General features: G+C 37.3%; 2 protein-coding genes across 2 annotated transcripts; both read left to right on the top strand.

The window, feature by feature from the left end:
* Window positions 1–4,711: 4,711 nt before the first annotated feature.
* LOC126648515 (interstitial collagenase-like) lies at window positions 4,712–10,397 on the top strand. The gene is given in 10 exon segments (XM_050331546.1): window positions 4,712–4,952; window positions 5,281–5,386; window positions 5,388–5,430; window positions 5,521–5,646; window positions 6,416–6,577; window positions 6,942–7,059; window positions 7,709–7,842; window positions 8,864–9,023; window positions 9,889–9,989; window positions 10,191–10,397. Coding segments are annotated over 10 exon segments (1,203 nt in total). The 5' UTR covers window positions 4,712–4,800; the 3' UTR covers window positions 10,292–10,397.
* A 5,220-nt stretch (window positions 10,398–15,617) lies between these two features.
* On the top strand, window positions 15,618–22,359 carry LOC126648690 (matrix metalloproteinase-27-like). The gene is made up of 10 exons (XM_050332076.1): window positions 15,618–15,764; window positions 16,121–16,359; window positions 16,971–17,119; window positions 17,216–17,344; window positions 18,535–18,696; window positions 18,863–18,986; window positions 19,834–19,964; window positions 20,191–20,350; window positions 21,867–21,970; window positions 22,166–22,359. Exons 1-10 carry the CDS (start codon window positions 15,651–15,653, stop codon window positions 22,264–22,266), a joined length of 1,413 nt encoding a protein of 470 aa, XP_050188033.1. The 5' UTR covers window positions 15,618–15,650; the 3' UTR covers window positions 22,267–22,359.
* Window positions 22,360–23,689: the final 1,330 nt, after the last annotated feature.

Raw genomic sequence — 23,689 nt, 5'->3', positions numbered from 1 at the left:
GGTCTCTTGCCTCAACATAAGTAACAAGGGTGCAGTTTTGCTTAGGAAGAAGTGTGAAAATAAAAGTGTTATTGCCAAATAGAAAGAGACACAAACCTCTACTGCTTGGGTGTACACTGGAGAAACCCTTGAAAATGTTGGCTTAACAACTGTGTCACCTCCTCTTCCTTAGGCACCCAGTTTGGGTTTAGCTGTGGCTTAGCAAATAGGTACCAGACCTAGCAAGGTGACTGGGTACAATCTGAGCGAGTCACTGATGCTTGCGGTCCAGACAGGAGCTACCTCTGAAGAACTCTTGGGGATAGGTAAGGGTCAATTTTACTTATTTCCTTTGATTACATGGAGATTTTCCATGCAAGCCCCTCTGGGGCACCACTGCTTTGAAGGTAGCCTGGAAGGGCTGGGATTGTTTATCCTGGGGAAGACAAGGCTTCAGGGAGACTTCTTTTGGGCTTCCAGGTCTTAAAGGGGGATCATAAGAAAGAGGAAGAGGGACTTTTTACAAGGGCACATAGCAATAGAACAAGGACAAATGGTTTTAAAATAAAATATGAGAGATTTAGGTTAAATCCCAGGAAAAAATTTTTTACATGGAAGGTTGTGAGGCACTGGAATGGGATGCCCAGAGAAGCTGTGGGTGCCCCTTCCCTGGAAGCATTCAAGGGCTTTAAGCAACTTGGTCCAGATTCCTTCCAACTCAAACCATTCTATGATTCTAGAATGCTATGATTTTAGGAAAACTTGAAGGGATAATGTGTTAGGAGTTGTCCAAATCAAGTACCCTGAGAGAGGTGAAGCTGCTGCAGCTTCATGATGACAGGTCCAGCCAGCAGTGAAGCTGCACTTGTATTCCCAGTAGGGACATGCACATATACATACGTACCAAATGGACTGGCACATCTTTCCAGTCACAGCGCCACAGACACAGGGGCCTTCAGCCCCCTGGTCCAAATCCCAGAGACCCTCACAGGCAGGATAGGTTTAGTGAGAGGCCAAGACAGTCAGATGCAGGTGCAATGCAATGGTCCCTCAAGCAAAATAAGGAACTGTGTGGACACAAGTTGGCACTCAGTAAAAATTCTGATGTATGTTAAGGGGATCTCAGTTTCATTTTGGTATATTCATGTCTCATTCTGTTGGGTTTTGAGCTTTTATCAGAAGGGCAGACTCTGCCCTTCCCTTCAACATAGATTTCAGGGAGTTGTGCCAAAGAACACGCAGTAGGAAGCCAATCAAATGGTGAACAGGACATGACTTTGTAGCCCAACGCTGGAAATTCCCAAGACAGGAGGAAGCCACTGCTTCTGCTTCCTCGTCCTGATAGTGCTGAAGGTTTTTCACTTGGTGACTCTTCAAATTAATAAATAGCTCCCACAGCTAGTGCTGGAGCCCAAGACTTTCTAGTCCTTCCAGTAGCTGACTTGGAAAGTAATTTATTCAAAGTTTCATGGAAAACAACCCTATGTCCCCTCTGACTCTTTGCCCAGCTCAGTATCCTCTTGGTCACATTAAAATGTGGCCATAGACCCTTCTCAGAATTTTGCAAGGCAGAAGAACCTCGCTGTGAAAGCCACAGTACATGATTTCCTTATGTTCCTGTCTCAGCCACTGGACACATCTGATTAATCTGCATCTCTTGTTTGCCTGTATGTATTTAGACATGTCTATGATGCCTTTGGAAAATAAATAATTTTTTTTTAAATTAGAAGAAATAAGAAATTAATTACTTTTTAGAAAAAAAAATTAAGCTATTGAATCAGGAACTATATAAACCATCCTATAGAAACAACTGGAGAAATATTTACAGGTAAATATGACTAGTTTCAAAACAGAGCTAGAGAAGTTAAGCAGCATTTCACAAATCCCAGGATTATGTGAGTTGTAGCAAAGTCTTTGGAGAGGTACCCAGCACATAGAATTCCTTTGTATGTCTGAAAATCGAGATGGATTAAGAATAATCAATGATTAAGTTTCCTTGTACTATGAACCATGAATATAGAAGTTGAATTTCTTTACATCTACCACAGCTGTACCCTTTGAGGAATTATTGTCCTAGTCATTTGGAATCCCAGTACCTGAATGTTGTGTGTGCTTTTGAAGTGTCCTGTATTAGCTTTAGTCAATCACTGCAGGCAAGCCATGTGACTCACACTGGAAGGTATCAAGTAATTTGCTTTTCCCAGGAATGATGAATGCTCTGCTGAAACTAGGTATAACTAAGAGATGCTCCACTACAGTGAGTGTAGAATTGTATACTATGTACATTAATTTTCATACTGTTTGGGAAATTAAGTGAAGAACTTTCCAGCATAGTTAAAATAATGGTATATATTTGTATTTTTCCCTCTCACACTAACATTTACTGTTTTCCTTTTAAGGTTTCCAGGAAGCTCCTTACCTCCAATAAGGACAGAAACACCAAAACCATCCTAAAAGATGCCCAGCCTGTACCTGTCATCTTCCAGTGTTAGCAAATACACAGACACTTCAGGCCAAATACTCTGGTGTTTAGCTGTCCTTGCAGCCAAAAATGTTTTCCTCAATTTAGGGGTGTACACTGTAAGTTCCCATATGTGTCCAGGGTACTTAAACTCAATACAGTCAGTGAAGTATAGAGAGCAATTCATCTCATTTTAAAGTCCATGTCTTATGTTCAGTTGAATCACTGTCTAGAATTCATTGTCCAAAATGGGAAGCTAGAGATCAAAATAATTTACTGATATTTACATCAAAAAAAAAAGAGAAAAGTATGTATCACCTCATTAATCATTTGCCTGTACTTGAGACACCCAACACAGAAACTATGGAGACGTGCATCCGTCCAGGGCAGATGGAGATCAGGTGTGATTTCCTAGGGCACCTCAAATAACACCAGTGCTCAGGTAGCAGAGTCCTAAACTCATGTCTAAACTTAGTCGCTGTTGCTTAAGATCACTCTTGAGTCTTGGAGACCAGACACTGCTTCCTTTTTATTAGAACTTTTTTATATTTATCAGCTTTTATCATGGCTCTCCTCATTCCTCCTTCTATGAAACAGTGAAAACAGAGTCACAAAATAGTTTATTTAACCTTCCTTTTCCAAACTATTGGAAAATCCCTGTTGTGTTTCACGGAGTTTTTTTGTCCCAGAGCTCATCTCTCTCTGCCTGAATCCAAACACACTATTGCAGCTGAAACCCTATCTGTGCTGTCAAGAGTATAAATACTATATAGGAACCCAGATTATGCGTTTCAGTAGCAGGACTGATTTTTGTTAATATCAGTAAAAAAATGTTGAATCATTTTAGTACTCAGTTCTGCTAATATCATAAGAAATTTTAGATAGAAATTTTAGGTAACTGATAATAGTTCTCCTGGAGTTATGCTGTTGGACTTCCTTATTTTTAAACACGCTACAAAATTGCCCAAAACAGAAGACTAGGACTAGATAAGGACAGTAACATTAATTAAACAGATTGCGTCACTACCTGGTGATGAAACCGTTATGCATCAGTTTTACTAATCAGAGGATATTATACAGCATGAGTCAGCCTGTCACTGATTTACTATTACCTATATAAACAAAGCTGAGAAGTGTGTTCAGTAGCTCAGGAACGAAACTGAGGCAGAGAACCTTGGATGAAGATGAAGACCCTTTCACTTCTCCTGTCGCTATATGCAGCCATCTCCTCTGCTCTTCCTGTGGCTCCAGAAACAGAAGACGAAGGAAAAACCCTACAACTTGTAGAGGTAAATATTTTTTTTCAGTGCATTTCAAAGGGTAGCCTTTCAGATAATTATAATTGCAACTCACAGAATATTTCTTGAAATTAAAGATGTACCATTTTACAGAGGTTTCAAGAGAAAGCTTTCCCAATCAGTCTAGAAAATGTATGAAAATTATGTGGAAATTATTTATTATCAAAACTCATCTGAATCTTGCATATTTCACTTTTGATGTTTTCAGTAAAATAATAACAGAACTTCTGAAGCATGAGTTCTAGCAGCAAGTTCTGTGGCTCTGCAGAAATAACCGAACTCAGTAACAATATGAATTTTTGAATGTGCTTTGAAACTTGTAATGTGACAGGTCTTAGTAACATGAGGAAGGAAACTTGCTTGAAGCAGGCGTGTACATCCAATGTTTGGCTGAATAGACCTCTTATGAAATATTTTGGAAAAAGGGACATCTATGAGGAATACATAGACACAACAGTATTTGTTGTAGGCAAAATTGTTGAAATGTAGAAGAGATCTGAGTTTCTACTATCATATTTTGGAGCTAAAAATAAAAGGCACGATTTGCCAAGTCTGACTTTCTAGTAGTAGCCACCTGCTTCCGTGGGAGACCTGTCTGTTTGGAGTATCACTGCCAGTCTTGGTTTCCTTGAATGAGACCAGATATAAGCTTCCTCATAAGTTTTACTGTTAGAGTGGTGGGACATGATGAATAATGTGGGAGTATTTGTTAATAGTAACTATGAGGTTTTTCAAGATATTTCTTCATATATTCCACCAGTGAAACAAGACATTCAGAACATTAAAGCAAAACTGTAAATTATATCTGACTCCTCACACCACATCCTGGAGAAAATAGGTTGTTCTTACTCCTGGTAAACACAGGGCACGTTGACATGGGAATAGTTCATGATTGCTTAGAAAATGAGTGTGACCCAAGACAGTACTGATATGTCACAATGCTCTTCTTTTTTTAAAACTCTGATTCAGAGTTATCTACAGAATTTCTATGATCTTCAAAGGCATAGCCGTCCTCATTTAAGAAGCCATGGTGAAAATCACCTTGTTGAAAAGCTCAAGGAAATGCAGTCATTCTTTGGACTACAAGTTACTGGGAAACCTGATCTTGACACTTTGGAGATGATGAAAAAACCCAGATGTGGTGTACCTGATATAGGGCAATATGTGTTCACAGCAGGAAACCCCAAATGGAAAAGAAATAATCTGACATACAGGTAATATTTCCTAATCTGAATCAAAAGGTCTTGTTAAAAAAATCTAACACCCCAACTTTGTGGGGAAAGGGGTCTGAAGTAATTGTATTATGCCATATATAGACATACAGAGTGATTAAGTGATTTCCAAAAGAAGACCCACTCTTGAAGGCAGTATCTAAAATGAAGCCAATATTAATTATCATTCACAAAAGATACGTCTAAGCTTTTTTACTTTTTTATAAGTTGTTATTTTTCAACTAAAATACTTTATTAAGTTCATGGAAAATGCTGAAATTTCAATTAAATTCTTAACAATATATTATTATGTGTTGGTTTTTCTTTGAAGAGTTTTGAATTACACCCCAAAGATGAGAAAAGCTGATGTAGATGAGGCAATCGAAAAAGCTCTCAGTGTCTGGAGCAACGTAACACCACTGACATTCCAAAGGATTGGAGGACAAAGAAGCAGATATAATGATCTCTTTTGCTTATAGAGGTAACAATGATAACTTTGCATATTCAATAGCCATCTGCAGTCATAGAAACAATTTGGGATTTTAACTGATTTTTTACATCTTCATTTTAGACCACCGTGACAATTCTCCTTTTGATGGTCCCAATGGGCAGCTGGCTCATGCGTTCCAGCCTGGTGAAGGTATTGGTGGGGATGTGCATATTGATGAGGAGGAAGCTTGGACAAAAGATGGAAGAGGTAAGGATTTTGTAACTGGATTCATTTTTATAGTTTTACCCTGGACATTCTTAGCTCATGTGATGCTTATTAGTTCATGAGCTTGACTACAGGTAGAGAAGAGAATAAAAGGGATAGAACTTGGCCTTTACAATCGCTTTGCTTTTTTTTTTTCTTAAAGGAATTAACTTGCAGAAAATAGGTTTTTAGGTCAAAATGGTTTATAATGGCATATAAACATTTAGTTCATAATGGTTTATAATAATGTTAAAGTTGGCATTCTAAAATACTTTTTTTTTCAGATGGAAGCTAAAACTTGCATACAAGCAGATCTGATGGGAGACTTCTCTTGGCAAATCCTTTCTCTTTCTTAACCTAGCACTTCGAACTTTGGTGCTAACTAGGGTGTTCCAAGTATCACCAAAACTGTAATCTCAGTGTTTGTTTCGAAGTCATTTTTCTGTTAGATCACTGCCAACAATTACTCATCATTGACATGATCCTTGGTCTGCGCTGTTTAATGTGACAGCAGGAGAAACAGTTTGTGATTAAGATACAAGAACACTAGAGAAAGGACAATGAGACCACTCAGTTAAGGCCAGACATTCTTTAGTTACTCATATAGCTCTTCTGTTGCAATATTTTTGAGTTGTGATGTTGATAGAATTACTTAGAATCTTTCCTGTACCTTTAGGGTGTTTTAGGAGGAAGCATAAGTGTTTCCTATTTAGCTGACGGTGCTGAATACTGAAACAGATTTTACCTTGTTTGTATGATTTTTATCCCATAGGTTATAATTTGTTCATTGTTGTTGCACATGAGCTTGGCCATTCACTGGGTCTGTCTCATTCAAATGATCCTGGAGCACTGATGTATCCAACTTACTCCTACACGGACCCCAAGGAATTCCTTCTTCCCCAGGATGACATTGATGGCATTCAAGCCATCTATGGTAAGAAAAAATATATTTATTTAATATTTCTACTTGAGATGCTGGTAAATGATAAAAAAGGTATTAAAAATACATTTATTCCACCAAAATGAGAAGTTTACCAGCTTCTGAAAAATGGGTAACAAGAGAGAGAAAATTCCTGGAAGCTAACTTCGGCTGAAGACTATTTCTGTAAAAAATTCATTTTGGAACTGATGAACACAACAGGTCTTACCAACATTAAAATCCTGCATATCATGACGATCTTATTTTAAAACTGTATCCCTTTTCATTCTCTGTAAAAAAAATTCTTGGTGTCTTCACAGAACTTCTGAACACTGTCTTCATATTTCTCCACACTAAATGATAAATATTCATCCCATAGGGCAGTCTAATGCTGCTGTGCAGCCAACAGGACCCGTAACTCCAGAAGCCTGTGACCCAAATTTGACATTTGATTCTATTACTACCCTACGTGGAGAAATATTCTTCTTCAAGGGCAGGTAAGAACAACAAGCATATATATTATCCCTTTGAAAGATTCAGTAGTTTAAAGAATTCCACTAAGGGAAAAACTATCCTTTTGGAATGTAGGACAAAGAGAAGCACTTTCTAGTGCTTCTACCATGTATTTACAGAAGCAACAGTTCTCAAAACATTAGTCCTAAGAGCCCTAGTTGACAAGAGCAGGGACAGTGACAAGGGCTTGTAGGTTGTCTTCCAGCTATTCTACTACTATGGCCACTGCTTGTCTTTGAACTCAATTCAATTAAACAGCAAGAGCATTCATACGTCCCTTAGCAATGTGTCCATGGGTTCCACACTCATCCTCAGTTACGGAGCAGGGGCAGAAGTGAAAGCACGGCAAGGTAGAAAGATGTTTGCTAGGTGGTTACTGAATCTAAGTTCGAGCTTTCTTGTTATACAAGTAAATAGAAGGTCTTGAATTGAACTTGCCTGTTTTTTAACATGTAACTGAGGTGCTAAAATTAAGAATTCTGTTGCTGTAGGTTTCCTTTACCTTCAGTGGAGAGGGGGTATTCACAGCCAAGTACTCATCTCCTCTCTGTTATACTCCAGGATGTATAATAATTATTTTGCATTTATGACAGGAGTGGAACTATTTAATCACATAAATTTTGTTTGAAACAGATACATGCTGCGCAAACATCCTGCAAGGGCAGAGACTGAGCTCAACTTTATCTCACTGTTCTGGCCAACATTACCATCAGGAATTCAAGCTGCATATGAAAACATTGAAAAGGATGAAATTTTACTTTTTAAAGGTAATGAAATCTGAAGTTCTGTACTTTTTCTGACCAGTTACTTCCTGCTCCTTTGCAAACTATGCAATTACAAAAGTCAAAGTGTTTTTTAAGGAAGTGAAAGAGAGAATCTTACACTTCTGCAAGTAATTAAACCAGAGGATCATACTGCTGTAAGGGCTCTCCAGAGGTTATAAACCTGAAAACTTGCCCCTCGGTTATACCTAATGCTCTGAAAAACAAGACATGAAAACAGCTACCCTTCTTCAGGTCTAGTTCTCTTCAGGTAACAGTACTTCACTTTGTGCAGAAGGATTTTTTCTGAATTCAATTGACAAATACAGGCCTTTTTACACTGATGTTACTGGTATGCTTATTAGTATTTTGTGATATTTTTGGAAAAAAAAACCTGCAAAAAAAATGTTGGTGGAAAAGAGTACTGTGAGAGGAAAATTGTTCACTGAACTAACAATCAGTCCTTTTCATTAAAGGTCTCAAATACCCTTTCAAATATCTCAAATAACTTTATTATATACATATTTAGGTACATGATATATTACTATATATAAATATGTTCATAGCATCTAGTATTACCAAAACATTTTTATTAGATAAATATGTTTTTCTTAATAGTTTAATTTGATGCACATTGACTAAATTTCAAAATATTATATGATTCAAATAGTATATTGCAGGAATTTAATAAATTCAATATCCTAAGGCAGTGTCAGTTGATTAACTCATCAATCTCCAACCTTCTCCAAGTTGTTATCCAGACAACTACCTTATATTAGTTAAAAAAAAAAATCGGGAAAAGTTCTATCCATACCCCTTATGATTCTAATGTTTTACTCACAATAACAAAAGGTATTTCCACTGTCTTCATGATGTAGTCCCAGTGTGAGAATTAGAACCATTTTCTCAAGTAGAAAACTGAGAGGAATAATAGTGACATCTACACACATTGTTTTCTACATTTAAAACACAAGTAGATGCTGCTTATGAATAGCAAAACCAAATGAAATTTTCTTGTATTTTTCAGAGGATAAATATTGGGTTGTCAGGGGATATGACATTGCACCTGGCTATCCCAAACCAATCTACCGCTTGGGGTTCCCGAAGACTGTTAAAAGAATTAATGCAGCTTACAGTGATGAAACCACAGGAAAAACATACTTCTTTGTAGCTGACAGATACTGGAGGTAAGATTTTATGTTCATTTACCAGAAGGCCTATTTTCATTTGTCCCTGGGGATTGATGTATTACTATAAAATCCAAGTGTAATGATGTTTAAATAAGGTATATTCCACAAATTTAAATGTGATTTTCTGAAGCTTAAAAAATTCAGCATTTGCTAGAAAACGTCCCTTATATATATATATTTTTGGGGTTTTTTTGGCTAAATATTGGATTCCTGTAGCAGGAATGTAATTACTTGGAACTGAATGAAACAACTGCTCAGTTAAAGAGTGGTTTTCTAATAAATTACTCACTTTTTCTCTATGACGGTGCTGCTGTTCTGTGCAAATATGATAGTGTCCACTTTGAATTCACATTTTAAACAAAATGAATTGCTAATAGATAGTGTTGTAATTACATTCCTCTACGAAGAGACAGTAAATATTCTCCAAATGTACAATTGGTTGTATTTCTAATTCAAGCTCATGATAAACTTCAGAGAGCAATGTTGTTTAAGAATTGCATTGCTGACAAAAATTCAATGTTTCAGGACTGTGCTACTGTCTTCTTCTCCAAAGTTTTCTGTTTTGCTTTTATATTGAACTGGATATTCAGTACCTCGAAATAAAACCTCTTTTATGTGCCAGTGATGTCTAAGGAAGGCTATGCCAGTCCAGAAATACATTAATAAATTCCTAGGCTGTGTTCCCAGGGTCTCTGAGAACCTTGTTGCAAAGTACATAATAGGGAGAATCAAAAAGCTACTTCAGTTAATCTTTATAAGGCTTCTAAGTAACAGTAGAGTTGTGTGTGTGCATGAATTCACTTTTGCCTTTCAAAATATTGTCTGCTTCCTCACAAAATGTAATTGTGTTTCTTGTTCTAAGGTATGATGAAAAGAAAAAATCCATGGATCATGGTTATCCCAGGAAAATAGTCTCTGACTTTGGAAAAATTGGCAGAGTTGATGCTGCTTTCTGGAAAGACGGTGAGCAAAACATACTTTAGTCTATGGGTTTCTGTAGATAGAATAATTTTCAAAAGTTTTCAAAGAGCTGTTATTAACCTTAACGAGAAGGTAATGAAAAATATCAAGTATATATGGACAGTTTATAATGAGGATTTTTTTTTTTCAAAATACTGAAAAAAGTCACCTCTGAAATATAATTGGATTAAATTTTACTTCTAGGCTATGTCTACTTCTTCCACGGAACAACTCAGTTCAAGTTTGATCCTCGTGCCAAACGGATTGTTGGACAAATGAAGAGCATCAGCTGGTTTAATTGTTAATTGCAATGTTTTTCCATATGCACACTGCATGTTTTTATGTCCCGAATTTTTCAACACTGCCTGACTACCAGGTCAGAACTGGAGTATACTCTTAACAATTATTTATTTTAAACCAAATACATTTATATAATTTATTGCAATTTCACCTGTTAAGTTTCCTAATAAATTATGTTTCTCATTTAATTGTGTCCTTGATGCCTTATTTACCCCAATGCTCAAGAGCCAAGTCTAGCTTCCAAACACTAAAAAACAATGTATTCTGGTAGGAAATGGCAAATCTTTTTTCCCCAAGACAGAGAAAGGAGCAGACAGCTGTCGCTGAGTTTCATCACCCTACACAAGCCCTGGTGAAAATCTGATTGGCAATTAGGCCACTTGGAGCTCATTATCATCAGTGTACAAGTCTACTTACACTTTCTGTTCCTCTTTCCCCAACTTCCTCTCTTAGCCTACTCTCTGGGGTGTATGTCTTTGCAGCTGTAGGCAGAGGGGTGTGATGTGTGTGGCCTGTGTGTTCTTATATTTTGGGGTTTAGAAATTGGTTTCAAGGCTGGAAATGTAGTTTAGAAAGGACCCCTGAGATCACTGAAACAGAGTCTCTTGCTATCACAGGTAGCCACTTCATGAAATGAACAAATAAACCTCTTTAATCAGGGACCTTTCAAGTGCTTACTACTCCAGTAGTTAGTAAATCTCTCCTAATTTCAGTGGGTTAAAGAATTAAGAAGTTTGCTTAAAAAACGAAAATTCTTGGCCAGAAACACTTCTGATACAAAAACACATGAAAAAGACAGCTTGACTTCCAGCCTGACCATATTTTTTGCAAATACCCTCAATTAAAATGGTTTTTGAAGGGTTATCCACTTTCTCTTTAGTCTTTGTAGCTCAGCTGATAACGTCTAAAGATACATGACCGTAACAAAATGTGTTATCTTGTATAACACCTGTATTATTCAACATGCTTCAGAGGAAGGTCCGAGGTTACTGTAATTGAAGTAATTATATTTGAGGAAAGAATGTGTATCCTCATGAAAATATGTATGTTTCATTTTTTTCATTACTTACCTGTCTGTATTAGAAGCCCATTAAATTATATCCTTCATAAATAAAAAACAGGCTAGGTAGTTCTTATGTTTAATAAATTCAGGAGTAAAGGTTAATCTAAATACTATTCAAAGATAATAAATTGTATAGTTGAAAATTAACTTCATATATACTTTATAAAATCTAAGAAAATATTATAAAATAACAAATATAAAAATAAATTACATCAAATCAAATGTTTTAAATAAAAGTTAATTTATGTGAATCCTGTTCTCACAAGGTATTATAGGTATCATTTTTCTAATTTCAAGCATTCATAGCAATGCTGTTTAAATGTATTTTATCAACTAAGCCAGTACTGCTGAACTAACAAAGACAATTAAACTAAAAATTGCTTGGGAAATATATAGATCTAAATAGATTCTGATGGGTTTTTTAGCAAGGAAGATTTACAAACCTAACACAAAATTACAAGGAAAGATAATATTTCTTAACAGAACAATTACATAATAAAAATTAAAAACTGGGAGCACGTATCCCCTACAGATGTGATGTAGAAGCAGAAGATCTTAAGGCAGTGTCAAAAGAACTCAGATTTAGAGCAGAATGCTAATTCCTCTCCAGAAGAAAAAAGTAGTGGGTAGTCATGGGGCAGAGAAATGTTAACTGGGAGATAAGGGGTAAGGAAGTGGTTATGTTTTAGAGGAAAGGAAGATAAAGGGTAATTTACAAACTATGGAAGATAAAGAAGTTAAAAAGAGGATGAAGATTCTAATGGCATATTTTTAGTTCACGCCTTTTGGTATCCTGTGAAGCTTTTATTTTTGGTTGCCAGACACATTTTTGAAATCACTTTGAGTATTTCCCAATTGCAGGAAGACCAAGAGCTCAGAATGAAGTGATGTCTTTGTGTGTACTTATGTGAGTGAATATTTCCTCTGTCTTCATGAGCGTGGTGATTGCTCCATCCCAGCCACACCATTAGGAGGAAGGGCATCTCTGGTGCCAGTGGCTCTTGTCTGCCTTCAGGCATATGCTTTCATATGTAATTTGGAATCTGGGTGTTGTTTCCAGCTCAGTCCACACAATCACCTGCCATTTTCTTACTCCTTTTTAATAAGTTTACATCCTATTTGCTAATTACTGTACTATATTAAAGCACTGTACCATTTCCTACTGTCTTGTTACATGTTTAGTGTCTAATCATAGCCCGTATCATTACTACCTGAGATAGATTTGCTTAGTGTGTTTAGTGCATTTGAGGTGCTGTAGAGCATCCAAGCAACAGGATTTCTGGGAGATCATCACTTCCCAAAGTCCCACAGAACCTATGCTGTCTCTAGGGACTTATTCTCAGGTAGTGGAATCCTGCCCTCACAAGCTGCAGTCTTCGCTGAAGGTTTGTCAGAGGTCAGAGAGATTATCTGAACCATTTACCTCTGTCCCATGCTTTTCACTCAGCTTGAGTAATGATTCAAGTCTGTTGACTCCATGGAAGGACTAAGCCTGAAAAGCAGTGGCTCAACTCAGATGCCTGAACAGTTCTCTAGTGCCATTAAGGTACCTGAAGGTTTCCAGTTAGCTTCCAACTATCAGTCTAGAAGCCAAATGTCCCATCTAGGTTCTGGATCACAGCCACCAGACCTGTGTCAATGACTCAGGTTCATTAGACTGTCTCAAAAACACAACAAATCACATTTTAGGCAGCTTAATTGCTGCCTAAGTGTTTTCATCTGATCTCAAGCTTAGGTTGTCACCACAGGCAATGGTGTCTATCAAAACATTTGGTGAGCTCCTGAGAGCATCCTGCTAAAGTTTACTTCCTACATGGGGTCAGATGAAATGCTCTCTAGATGCCGTTTGGTCATATTGATGTTAAGATCACCACAATGCAGCAGTATTGCTGAGTCCTGTGATGCTCTGAGTAACTTCACCTGGTACTACTGATGTGATGAGGATAGGCAGTGACCTTTCTGGGTTAAAACATAGGTCACATTGCTGCTGTCTGGATAAAATCAATTCTCAGGGAAGAAGTCAAGAGGTAGAACAATATCCACCAGCTCTAACAAATATCAAAGATAAGCATTAAGAAACTGTAACCAGAAGCTTCCTATACATAAGCATTAGGAAATCGTAACCAGAAGCAGTTTATACAGCTTCTTCTTTTCCCAGGTCTCAAGGCCATCTATGGGTGTATTTGTGAAACATTGCTTGCGAAAAAACATGTTCAGGTCTTTTTCCCATGGGCAGTGGGAACTGGCTGCTATGTAGGCAGCCAAGTTGCAAAACCCTGGTACTGCTTTGTGTGAGGTAGACCTCCATCAGTTGTCACTCAAATGTCTTCTGAGCAAACACTAATGTTAGCTGAAACTAGGAAATGCAGTCTAAATTAGTTGTTTCAGTGAAGATGGAGAGCACGAACAGAGGTTAGATCATACTGTTCTAAGGTAGTTGGTTGAATCACTCTCCAAAGATCTGTATTTCTCTGTTTTCTATAGAAGAATGTTTAACTAATAAATGCATACATTTAGGTGCAGCTGATCTTAACCTAGCTGCTCCCATTGTCTCTATCCTTCCACTGCTACATGGCAGACAGCTGTGGGGATCTGATAGCTAGTCACAGTGGGTACAAAGATAACCACTTCTCCCAGTTCACATCAAATCTGCTCATAGAGCTTGATTTCTATATAAAATAAATTTCATATCAGCCAAAACATGGTTTTTCAAAAATGTATTCCAGTGCCTTTGGAAAATACATTTGGTGCAAAAGCCACTGAACAGGGCGTTTTTTTGTCTTTCATGGCATATGCATGTATAGAGTTAGATGGTAGCACCACGGTCATTCCTTCTAGATTTGAAACCTTTGAGACAAACAAATACATCCACTTAAAAACATAAAAGACAGGTCTCAAAAAAGAAAGTCTGTACTTCTGAATAAATACACACATCATTTCCAGTATCAGCTCAGTTGAGCTCTCTGCCTCAGAACATTTGTTGTTATAGGTTGTACTTCAGTTACAGAACTAAATGGGATCCACATAATGCAATGATAATAAAAACAAATCAAGGGAAGGGTTTGATTTTATTTTTTTTCTGGTAGCTGAGAAGTGCCATTAACAAATAAGTTTAACCAATGGGGCTGTTGGGATGGAAAAATCCATCATTAACACCTCCATCTGGAGAAAAATTGGCTTCAAGTGACAGCAAAAAAGCCAAAAACACAGAAGCAAGGATTTCCTGAAAAAACCACAATCCAACATGAAGGCATTTCTTACAACTCTTTTATAAAAGTTGTGTACATGCTGTCGGAGCTCCTCTGAGATGCCAGACACCTTCAGCTCCCTTTGCTGCCAGTGGATGAGGAAGGTGCTTGGCCGGCACAGGGTGAAATCCCATAATTTGTCACAGCTTGTGTGACTCTTGAAACTTCCCTTATTCTGAATTACTTAAGACAGGAAATAATCATATCCCCTGTGGCTAATGTGGTTAAACTGTAAAAAAACCTTTTGTGATGAGATGGCAAATAGATAGATGGATAAATGGATAGATACATACATACATACATACGTACATATATACAAACACACACAAATATATACGTAAGTGCAGACAGAGATATAAGTTTATTCACATTCTTTAGGCTGGATTTATAAGGTAGTAACTTTTTCATTTACGTATATCTTGGATTCTACTGTATAATTTAAAGGAAACATCCCTTTTCAAAGAGTTGCAGGGAAGAGGTGGGGAGTTATTTGGCCTTCTCATCCATTTTTCAAAACACTGTCTCACTTTATGAATCAACTTGAAAAGAAAATTTTCTGCTTACAGTAATTTCTGACAAAGTTTTAATTATTTTTTTTAATGGGCTTCATATCTCGTGCCCAACTCCCATTTTCTAGGCTGAGAATGGTTAAGAGTCCCTCTATATTTTGTGGCCCTATTTCACACAGCTGGTCAGGACAACTTAAAAGGTTTTACATTTTTCCACCATTTTATCTGGCATGAAATTGCTCAGGTTTGCTATAGCCAGTGTAAAATAACTAAACCTGAGTGCCAGTTTTGAAATTGTAGCCGAGCAGCTTGGGCGTCTTCAAGTACTAACTGACTTCAAATGACTGCGAAATCGGATGGGTTTAATTAAGTTTTATTGTGTCAGTCAGCACAGAGTGATAGCATGTGTGGAGGTAATCAGAGCATGATAAAGTCTGAGTCAGTGTACAGCTAACTCTACAAAGCACACGATAACTGTACGAACTGGGATGTGAGAAAGTAGCAGACAGAGAGGAAAGCAGACTGCTCTCCTACCAGAACAGGCATGAGCGTAAGAATGAAGGGTCTTTCACTTTGGCTTTTAACATGTGCAGCTGTTTCTCATGCTCTTCCCAGCCATCCAGGGAAAGACAATGAAGAAGATGCAAAGCTTGTACAGGTAACTGCATTGTCCATATCTGAGATCTATTGAACCCTCTATTTTTAGATAAAATCTGTGTGTTCCGGCTGCACAGCAGCTTACTGCCTTTGCTATTGCATAGAATGCTGTTGCCCAGACTTTACTAAAATAGGATAAACCTTTACAAACTGGATATGTCACGTAAATAAGAGTCAGGGACAATCTTGTCTGTTTCTTTTTAGCTACAAACTTCAGGAAAACATCTGCTGTGTTGCAAAATCACAGGCAGAAGGCTTTGCCATCAAAGTACACAAACAATATCAGTTCAAAGGTATTTGTTTATGAAACAGATCAAAATGTGAAATGTGTTTTCTTTTTTTTTTTTCCCCCACTAGGACTATTTAAATAAATTCTATTCTGTTGAGCCAGATCCAAATCTACTTGGATGGAAAATAAATGCTGAATCCACAGTTGAGAAACTTCAGAAAATGCAACAATTTTTTGGTTTGAAAGTGACTGGAAAACCAGATAATGAGACGTTGGAAATGATGAAGAAACCCAGATGTGGAGTTCCTGATGTGGGTCTCTATGGTGTTACTCTGCCAGGATGGAAAAAAACCAAACTGACATACAGGTAGTATTTCAGTAATTACTGTCTAAGTTTAAATTTTAGGTTTGTGGATGTCCACTTTTGTTATATTTAAGTATAATTTCTATAGCAATTGTTTCCAGTTGGGAATACAAATATGTTTCTCTTTCCCCAGCTTTTAGCTGTTCATACTCCTGAGAGGAATTTCTGAGAGTCAAGCTGGGTATTCCACATTTTCTGTGTCACCCACAGTATTTTGCCTACCCGGAATCATTCCTCACAAATATTTTGTGAAACAAACAGAAACATCAATTGCACCCTGTACAAGCCCCATTATCTTTGAAATTTGCTAAGACCAACAGTTTAGTAGTCAAAGAATCCTAAGGAGATAAATTTCCTCAAGTGACAACCTTCTGACTAAGGGTAATTTTGAGAAAAAAATGATACTGTGTATTCATTATTATTTCATTATTATAATGAAAAAGACATGTTGAAGAGTTATCACATGCCTCAAACTCAGTTCAAGATGAATCTTGGGAGCTGTTGGTTTACAGGTTAAATTTCTTCTTACACATTTCTGTTCATCATCTTAAAAATATTATGGGTATTTTTTCTGCAGATATTAAGTATTAACACTTAAACTCTCATAACCATAGAATTGTGAACTACACACCAGATATGAGCAAAGAGGACGTGGATAAAGCAATCCAGAAGGCATTTAAAGTGTGGAGTGCTGTTACCCCACTGATTTTCACTCGTATTCATAAGGGAATAGCAGATATAATGATTGCTTTTGGGACCAAAGGTAATATGCTGTCTGCGTACAATGTTAAGATTAATTTATAGATTTTCCGGTTATCAGAACATAAACTCAGTGGTGTTTCAACTTCATGTTCTTTAGCTCATGGACATTGCCCTCGCTATTTTGATGGTCCCCTAGGAGTTCTCGCCCATGCCTTTCCACCTGGCAATGGTTTAGGTGGTGATGTACACTTCGATGAGGATGAAGACTGGACCACAGGCTTAGCTGGTAGGTAAAAAAAAAAGGTTTCTGAAGTGTTATGCAGATGGATAAATTTCTTTCTGATTTTATTTAAGTGAAAGAATAGACTGAGATGAAACGCTGTAAGAGCACTGCAAGAGGAGGAGAGTGTGGATTTATTGTGGTGGGAAAAAAACCAAAAGGTATGAGGAATGGACATGTCATGTGATAAAATATAATGTTTTCCCCGCATTGGGACTAAATGGGTCAACCCTCGTTTTGTTGCTGTTCCTCAGTAGCATGGCTCCAGCAGCCAGACATTGCAGAACTTGGAGAACAGAGAGGACTTGTGAGAGGGGGAGGACTGACTGGAAACATGTATGGAAAAAATGAAGCTTTGTTTTTTTTGCATTTTGAGAAACAAATATCTTGGCTTCAGCCAGCCTTTCTTGGGCAATCGATGACCAGTTCTGAGCCCTGCCACAGACTTGTGATCTTCACTAAGTCTGTTGACATTTTCTGGCTCTTGGTCTGCGAGCAGATGATCATTCTTCCCTAATTCAGAAAGGCGTGATACTTGGAGGGATGCATGTTGAAGGAAATTCCACTTTTATCTATTTACTGTGTTGACATATTTCATGGAGAATAAGCATGTATAAACATAACACTTTAAAAATAGATCTTGCTTGACAAGACTATAAAGAAACCATACACTTTAAAGTCCTAATGGTAGAAAGGTAAATCATTCTGCTAACATTTTATTTTTTCTTGTCTGTTCATGATCTCACCTTTCTTTCTCAGATTTTAGGAGGGAGGGGGACACACTTTGATGTGTGACACTTTGATACCTGAAGTGAGCATGGAGTGCGTTGTCCTACCCTTACCCTGGAGAGCTGTTAGTTTGATCTGACTCACCATCTAATCTCTTCTACCTCAGCCAGGAAACCCTGCCAGGACATTCTTCAGAGCTGCACCCACACTCACCTCCAGACATCTACTCATGCCACATACAGACTTTCAGTAGCTAACAGAAAGAAAGAGGGTCAAAAGCCACTCCCTTGTAGTGGGGGAAGACCATAACCTTATCCTATAAAAAAATACGTTCATATATATACATACCCTAGAAAATGTCAATATATTTTATGAAAACTGTCACTGAGCAATAGCCTTGCTGTGATTGTATCAGCCAATTGCAGAAAAAAACTAGACTGATCTCTTCTCTCTATCAATTTCTTAAGGATTCAACTTGTTCCTTGTTGCTGCTCATGAGTTTGGCCATGCCCTGGGTCTCTCCCATTCTAATGATCAGAGGGCTCTTATGTTCCCCACTTATGCCTACAGCAGCCTCAGTGAATTTCCCCTCTCTCCAGATGATATTAGTGGCATTCAGTCCATTTACGGTGAGTAAAATCCATGTCTTTAAAAAAAAAAGCGGAGAGAAATAATCTCCTTCATGAAGTTACACCATAAAAATAATTGTATTCTCATACAATAAAAATACATTTGTATGTAAAAACCTTAATGTTTCTACAATTTGATGTATTCTTTCTAAACTGTCTCCCTCAGGATCCCCCTCAAATGCCCCAGATAGAAGGCCAGCCACTCCTAACTCACCTAAAACCTGTAGCTCCCAAATGTCTTTCGATGCTATAACTTCACTAAGGCGAGAAGTCATTTTTCTAAAGCACAGGTAAGTATTGATATGCCATTTGTCTCTACGGGGTTTATTTTTTCTTGATTTATACAAAGACTGAATATTTTTGTGGTTATGGGATGTACAGTGAGACAAACAGATTTCATTTCATGGAAATAAAACTTTAAGCAAATATGAGTTATATAATTATTTTTATAGGATCCCCTGAAAAAAACATGCTTTGTGTTTTTTTCCATAAACCATCTCAATAACAATAATATTTTATTCCCAAATGTGTAGATGGTTACACAAAGTAGTGACTTGAATAAATACTTCAACTATTTCATAAGAATCATAGAAAGGTTTGTGTTGGAAGGCACCTTAAAGATCCTCTAGTTCTGATCAAGGACCCTTCCAATAAGACCGGGTTGCCCTTCCAACCTGGCCTTGAACACCTAGTTAAGTGTATAATTAATTTAACTAATTTAATTAATTAAATAAGAAACCATTATGTTTGACAATATAGTTGAGCCAATCTGTCCTTCAGACACCTTTGCAAGCCTAAAGTCATCTAGGGAATTAATCTGGGTGGTAGCTTACAGTAAGGCTTATCTGGGATCCTATAACTCTCCTGCTATATGGTAAAACCTAAAATTTTCAGCTGCTTATAGCTGATCCCATTAATCAATCAGTACCAATGAGAAGGGTAATGCCAGAAGGAAACCAGAATAAAAAACCCCACACTTCCCATTTGGGGAGTGTTTTGCTTTCTGACACATCAACCCAGGTAACTCCACTAACAAGAAAGAACTTGTAAGTGACAATGTTGTTCACATCCTTTTGTATATATAGAAATGTCTGTGGTTTATTAGGTACTATAAAACCTGTTTCATATTTAAATCAGGCACTTATGGCGGGTCTATCCTGATAACTCAGAAGCTGAACGTGAATTAATTTCTGCCTTCTGGCCAACTCTGCCGCCTGCTATTGAAGCTGCATATGAAAACATGAAAGATCAGATCCTATTTTTCAAAGGTGAAGTACAAGATTTTCTTTAATTTTTTCTTAACTTTAATTTTGTGGGAAGAAGGGAGGAAGAAAGAGTATATATGTAGGCATAAAATTCACTTTTCAAATAAATTAGACAAAAATTCAGAACATTTCATCAAGGGTTCCTACAACCTACAATAAAGGGGTATATTTTTCCTTTTACTGTCTGAAAATGACAGGTGAAACTAAATCTTTTTATTGCTTTTAACAGGCAATAAATTCTGGGTTATCAGCGGATATCAGGTGTTGCTTGGTTATCCGAAGAATATCAACACACTGGGCTTCCCTAAAGGAGTCAAGAAAATTGACGCAGCTGTTTGTAATAAACATACAGGGAAGACAGACTTTTTCATAGGTGACAAGTATTGGAGGTAAGAAGAACTGACAAATATTTTCTTATTGATGAGTCTGATATAATCTGAATACAATTTAATTTGTCCATGTGATAAAAGAGAAAATAGACCTTTAGGTAACTGTATGTAACTTGGTAATTCTAGTAGTCCTACTTTTCATAGAAATGTTTTTTTGACTGCTGCACGGGGAGAAGAGTATAGCTTTGGCTTTTGAGAGCTTAGGGGTGTCCTCAAATGGGCATTCAAAGTATGGACATGCTTTGGTGCATAATGCCTGGAAGCTGAAAAAAAATCCAACATCTAGAGAATTTTTACAAATACAAAAATATCTGCAGAAAATTAAGATCTGAAAGCTAACCTGCTTCAGCAAAAGGCTGGCTGGGATGACTTGTTCAGGATTTCTCTGATTTCTGAAAAGTCCTGGATTATTTTACCCCATTTAGAAAAACAAAAGTGAGAGTTCCTTTCCTGTCTTTGACTGGTTAGCACAGGATTTTCAATGTGTTTCTTCTAAACCCTATTCCCAGACTGGCATGAGTGATTCCCAATACCCAAACACCAGGCAGGTGGAAGCAAAAGTCAGCTTTGATAAGTTCATAGATTCCTTCTGCATTCAAGAACAATGGCTGCAAAGGCCTTCTGCGATCAACCAGGAGCTTATGTGGGTCACACAGACTTTATCGTGACTAATTGTGGGGTTCCTCAGTAAAGCATATGGTGTAAGCTGGATTTTGAAATTCATGTGGTTTCCTGCCCTCTGTTTTAGATTGTTTTGGAAAGATTCTTCACAATATCTTGCATTGCTATTTTACTGTCTTGCTCACAAGACAATAGCATGCAAGAAAACCACAACACACATTTCTTGCCTAATAACTCATTCTCTTAACCTCATGTCCATGTGAAAAATTTTTCATGTATCCAAGAAGAAGTAAAACAAAGGCTTGATTGTTTGCTTGTGTTTCCTGCCTGAGAGGGTTCCTCAAATCTGGGAGAACCTTTTAGGTTTTCCTTTCAGCCCCCTTAATTCAGTCCCATCTCATAAAAATTGCCCTGACTCAGTTAGGAACAACTTGATTGTTTTAGAAATGTCAGCTTCCTTTCCTCCATCTAAATCTGTCAGCTAGTAGAGGACTATCTACAATATCTTATCAGTCTTCTGATAAATATATGCAGCTACTATAGCAGAAATTAATCTGTCCACTTTCCATGTAGTGTCTGTCACAATGCTATCATTAGAAGAGGTAAATTCCATCCCTGATGTCAAAAATGTGGGTATTCCTTCAATTTTTCTCACTTCAGGTGCTTCTTTGGAGCTGTACTTGCCTTTGTCAGCAAACAAGTAGCAGCCTCATGGAAAACACAATGACCAGCATCCCACAGACATTTTTGTGACTAAATAATACAACTTTCTGTTATAACCCCAGTGAAATCAGTCAAGCTGCAGATGGTGGGCATGTTTCAGCAGCTGCTTAACTCTGTGCAGAATTGATGTCTAAACTCTGTAAAATTACACATCTCCCTTCATATGATTTAGGTTTGATGAAAACAGCCAGACCATGGAGGAGGGTTATCCTAGACTGACAGTCAATGACTTTCCGGGAATTAATCAGAGGGTTGATGCTGTTTTTCAAAAGAAAGGTAAATGGAATGAGCTTTTAAGTAAAATCACTTTACTGCTAAAGATCAGAAGTTCTGAAGTTATGATGAATGTCATTGTTGCTGTATCCTGTAAAAGACAGAAATGAAGAGATGCTCTCTTGTGTGTTCCTTGATTTGACAAAATGAAGCTATTTCTTGCATCCATAACATGATGCTTTGCTTTTTCACCTCCAGGATTATTCTACTTCTTCCATGAATCGAAACAGTGGGAATTTGACCCTATTGCTAAAAAGGTTATCCGAGAAATGAAGAGTAACAGTTGGTTTAACTGTTAATATCATAAAACTTTCTTACATTCAGCAAAAGACAATAAAAATAATTCTGGAGATCTCAGAACTTGTTAGTATATACAGTACTATATATACAGAAGAGGCAACAGGACTAGTTTTCATAAATGGTTTTAATGTATTTTAATGAATTAACATGTCAGCTCAAATTGTATCTCTAAAGGCTAGAATAAAACTGCATTTTTCCCAAGTAAGTAAAAATGTACAACATAATTTATTAGTTTGTACTCCAAAGGGTTTTTCAAATATTATGGCAATAAACTGATTTTGGTTGATGTCACTGCTTTCTGTTTCATCTGTTGAAGGCAATCTATATTTCTGAGGTGTGAAAGACTGTAGGTTAATATCCTTCCAACATACAATACTTATATTTTGCTTCTTTTCTCTCCAAAGAGGGATTTTTTTCTCTCCATCTGCAAGAGTCAGGCTTTTCATTAGTCACTTGCTTTTCTGTCCTCTCTTCTGCATCTTCTCCTGCTCTTTGACTGTTGCAGCCTTGTTCTTTTCACATTATAACAATATTTTGCCATCAAAATCAATATCCATCACCAGTGTCTAAATACATTATCTCACCTGATAATCACCCTGATCTGTCTTTATAGCATAGCCAGTTAGCTTTTCATCAGTGGTCACTTTTTGTAAAGCTGTGAATGACATCCTTCACAGATCAGCCCCGTCCTATTAAAGAAATAGATTCAACTACCCTGTCATGGAACCCAATCTTTACTCCAGTAACTCAAACCATATGCTTCAAATGCAAATATATCTGAGATTTAATGCATGCTGTCATCACACATGGAGCAAACTCCTCACAAAATGAGACAAAACTATAGAGTTACAGTCATATCCTCTCCAGGTATTTCTTTTCAATTTAGTTCTGGAGAGAGTCCCAGAATACACTGCCAAATGGCTGGCCATACTGCCTGCATGGCTGGGTATATTTGATCTTAGAATTGGTTTGTCCTCCAGTTCCCTGGTTCTCACATATTTGGCTGTTTACATACCTGTTGCACGCTTGAGTAAAATATTTCTTTTTGCTACGTGTTTTTATAACAATGGACTTTACCCCAACCTGAACCTTTCTCACGTGGTTTTCTGTAAACAGCAGGAGTAACATCATTTTGCTGCTATTGCTGTGAGAAACCTGTTGGATTTTTTCCCACCAGAAAACCAAAGTAGAGGCTCAAATATGCTGTTTCACTGATTTACAAAACTAATCATAGTGAACACAATTACAATCTAGATCCCTAACAAAACTTAACCTTAAATTAGGATGAAATGGTAGACATTTAAGTGAGATTCATCTGACTACTTACTGTTTAGCTACATATCTACATGAGTTAGGGAAGATCCCTGTACTGAAAGAAGAGAGACTGTTCTGGGGCAAACCAGTGCCTTCAGCTCCCAGAGA

The sequence above is a fragment of the Myiozetetes cayanensis genome, unplaced genomic scaffold (assembly GCF_022539395.1).
Source record: "Myiozetetes cayanensis isolate MyiCay16 unplaced genomic scaffold, myiCay2020 scf5-8, whole genome shotgun sequence".
Classification (NCBI taxonomy): domain Eukaryota; kingdom Metazoa; phylum Chordata; class Aves; order Passeriformes; family Tyrannidae; genus Myiozetetes; species Myiozetetes cayanensis.
This window is presented reverse-complemented; position numbering and strand designations above follow the sequence as displayed.

What these genes read in the sequence shown, in the direction of transcription:
- LOC126648690 (XM_050332076.1), top strand. Translation starts at nt 15,651, where the DNA reads ATGAGCGTAAGAATGAAGGGTCTTTCACTTTGGCTTTTAACATGTGCA. An exon ending in GTCATTTTTCTAAAGCACAG is followed by an intron (nt 18,987 to 19,833) that starts GTAAGTATTGAT and finishes TATTTAAATCAG; the next exon opens with GCACTTATGGCGGGTCTATC. An exon ending in ATAGGTGACAAGTATTGGAG is followed by an intron (nt 20,351 to 21,866) that starts GTAAGAAGAACT and finishes CATATGATTTAG; the next exon opens with GTTTGATGAAAACAGCCAGA.